This window comes from Drosophila subpulchrella, unplaced genomic scaffold (assembly GCF_014743375.2).
Source record: "Drosophila subpulchrella strain 33 F10 #4 breed RU33 unplaced genomic scaffold, RU_Dsub_v1.1 Primary Assembly Seq42, whole genome shotgun sequence".
Lineage (NCBI taxonomy): Eukaryota > Metazoa > Arthropoda > Insecta > Diptera > Drosophilidae > Drosophila > Drosophila subpulchrella.
Genome location: NW_023665635.1, coordinates 1,253,771 through 1,256,226, shown reverse-complemented (window position 1 = coordinate 1,256,226; position 2,456 = coordinate 1,253,771). Strand labels below are relative to the sequence as shown.

Below are 2,456 nucleotides of genomic sequence, written 5' to 3'. Positions count from 1 at the left end.
AAATTTGGAAAGTCTTGATATGCAACCCTTTTAGTTTTTGTAAAGCTTTTCGATGTGTGTATCACTAGGTATTTAAAAAATTTCGGGAAACAAAACTTCAATCAACCGTTGAGGTATAAGGCGAGCCATGTCCATCAAAAGCTGTTCGTAAATTAACATAGCATGGCCCTATTTCCTCTTAAGAAACGTATGTCGTTTAATTCTAAGTATAACGCCAAAATTTTTTTGCCGAAAGTCATAGGGTAGAAGCTCTCAAATTGACAAACACACGTCAAATAGCTAAGCATTAAAATTATAATTCATCCCCCATAAATTCGTGACTTGCTATCCAATTACATCTTATAGATCCCGGACATTAAAGGTAAACTGCGTGATAGTTGGCTTAACGACTTGGTTAACCGAAGAATAAGCTTAACCGACAATGGGAAATATTTTAAGGCACTATAAAGCCATTGAAAAAAGTGAATTTTCCTTAAATTATAACTATAAAAGCTATTTCTGCTGATACTAGCCCAAAAATAATTTTTTCGTAGTGCATAAAATGGTAAAAAATTTTAGCTGCTTTAAAAACATGTGAAAAAATTAATATGCCCACTGAAATGAAAAAGTTAAATGACTTTATTAATATATGTAGTTTGTTGACGAAGATTATATATATAATACTATGTTTCGTAGCATAACACATTTTTTTTGGGTGCAATAAAATACAATATCACATTTCAATGCTTGTCATCTTTCTTCGTCTTATTTATGACATACAACCTTCAGCTCTTGAACGCGTTTTCACGTGCCAAACTAAATGCTTCGTCATTTGTTGTTCTTTATGTTGTTTCTCGGTCTCATGATATTGTGTTTGCGTAGCGTATTTTATTGCAAGGTATTTTCTCCTTTCCTTTTTTTTTTTATTCGCGTATGCATGAGGTCTATGACTCTTTACCCAACCGTAGGTCTTGTTTTTTGGATTCCATATCGTACAGGCCAAGTTGCATGTTTCGACCGACAGGCCTGCTTTTTCCCACAGCCTTGAAACCACATTCTTGGGTTTTCCCACCGTCCTGGTCCACAATGTTACACAAGGTAGTATTGTTCGTAGCACCCTCGCAAGTAATCATGGATCTGCTTTCTACAGGACAACAATCCTGCTGAAAGCAAACTCCAATTTCCAATTCCTCGAGACGTTCTCGCAATTGGCAGAGTATGTTGTTTTGCTTAACACGAATTTTAACTTGTGTGGAAGATGTGTAGTCCAGACTATGTTCAGTATCATCCAGACCCTGGGACGTCAAATCCTCTAAATCTTTAAGTAGGCTGTCCCTTTCACTGGACGAAGCCGAGGCTACCTGGCGCAGTCCAAACTGAATCTTGGCATAGTGGGAAGATATTTTGAAAAGCGCCTCTTGCAGTTGCTCTACATCGTCCTCAAGCTGGCACTCGTAAGTGGTCAAACACCGGCTAATTGTGCGGCCACCAGAGCCAAGCTCGGTGTATAGTCGCTCCTTTCCATGAAATGCTATTGAATTCTTACTTAAACTGAAGATCGTCTGCCCGGATACAATGACACCATTCTCTCCATTACTAGTAATACTCATATTGGCCATAGATTTTCATTCTACTAAAGTAATATTTTAAATAAAATGGTCAATGTTTTTCGAAGTTGACATTTACAGTACAACTCGAACTGAAGCTAAGGCTGCTTGTAGAAGGAACTACCAAGCTTTTTAATGATATAGCGGGTACATGCCATAACTTCAAAGGCGAGTAAGCCACCTTTGACTAAATCCATAGTAATGCTGCATTTTACGGTCCTAGCCTCCTAATTTCGGGAACAAACTATAATCGATGAACCGCGAATTCCTCAAAACTTGCATGATGAAATAACGCTGCAGTCTGCCATCGCTCTCTTGCAATTGATTTTCAAAGCTAAATTGTTATCAAAAGAATATATAAGGAAATTGGGCTCTCCTAGGATTTTTTGGGTTGTTAAACTAAAAAACATTCTGAAAAATTCGAAAAAGATTAGTCTGTTTTATTTCGGTGTCACGCTCAACACTTGCGATCAAAATATCTTTAATGAACATCGATTTCTTAAAAATTCACATGCCAATGGATGACCAATCTACTCGTATAACTGGACATGGCGAGTCTCAATAAATTACGGTTCAAGGAGAGTAATTTCTTCACAGAGTTCGGGGAATCTAAAGAAAATTGCTTTCGTGAAATATTAGGCCAAGGATTCGGTATTTTGATGGGTGTAATGTTTATTGTTACAGGTTCAAGCCATAATCATAGACATACAGCTGTATTATGTTAAAGGGAAAACCGACAGTGTTAACGAACTCACTTCCGAGTGGAAACGGGAACAGGCTCGTATATCACATTTCTATGCATGTCATCCTTCTTTGTCTCATTTATGACACACATCCTTCAGCTCTTGAACGCGTTTTCACGTGCCATAC

At 37.6% G+C, this 2,456-nt stretch overlaps 1 protein-coding gene across 1 annotated transcript; it reads right to left on the bottom strand.

Moving 5' to 3' along the window:
* Positions 1–672: 672 nt before the first annotated feature.
* Positions 673–1,635, bottom strand: LOC119562309. Its single transcript, XM_037875464.1, has one exon. It carries the CDS (start codon positions 1,596–1,598, stop codon positions 924–926), a length of 675 nt encoding a protein of 224 aa, XP_037731392.1. The 5' UTR covers positions 1,599–1,635; the 3' UTR covers positions 673–923.
* Positions 1,636–2,456: the final 821 nt, after the last annotated feature.

Bases quoted from the DNA above. Each gene is read 5' to 3' on its own strand.
- LOC119562309 (XM_037875464.1), bottom strand. From the start codon at position 1,598: ATGGCCAATATGAGTATTACTAGTAATGGAGAGAATGGTGTCATTGTA.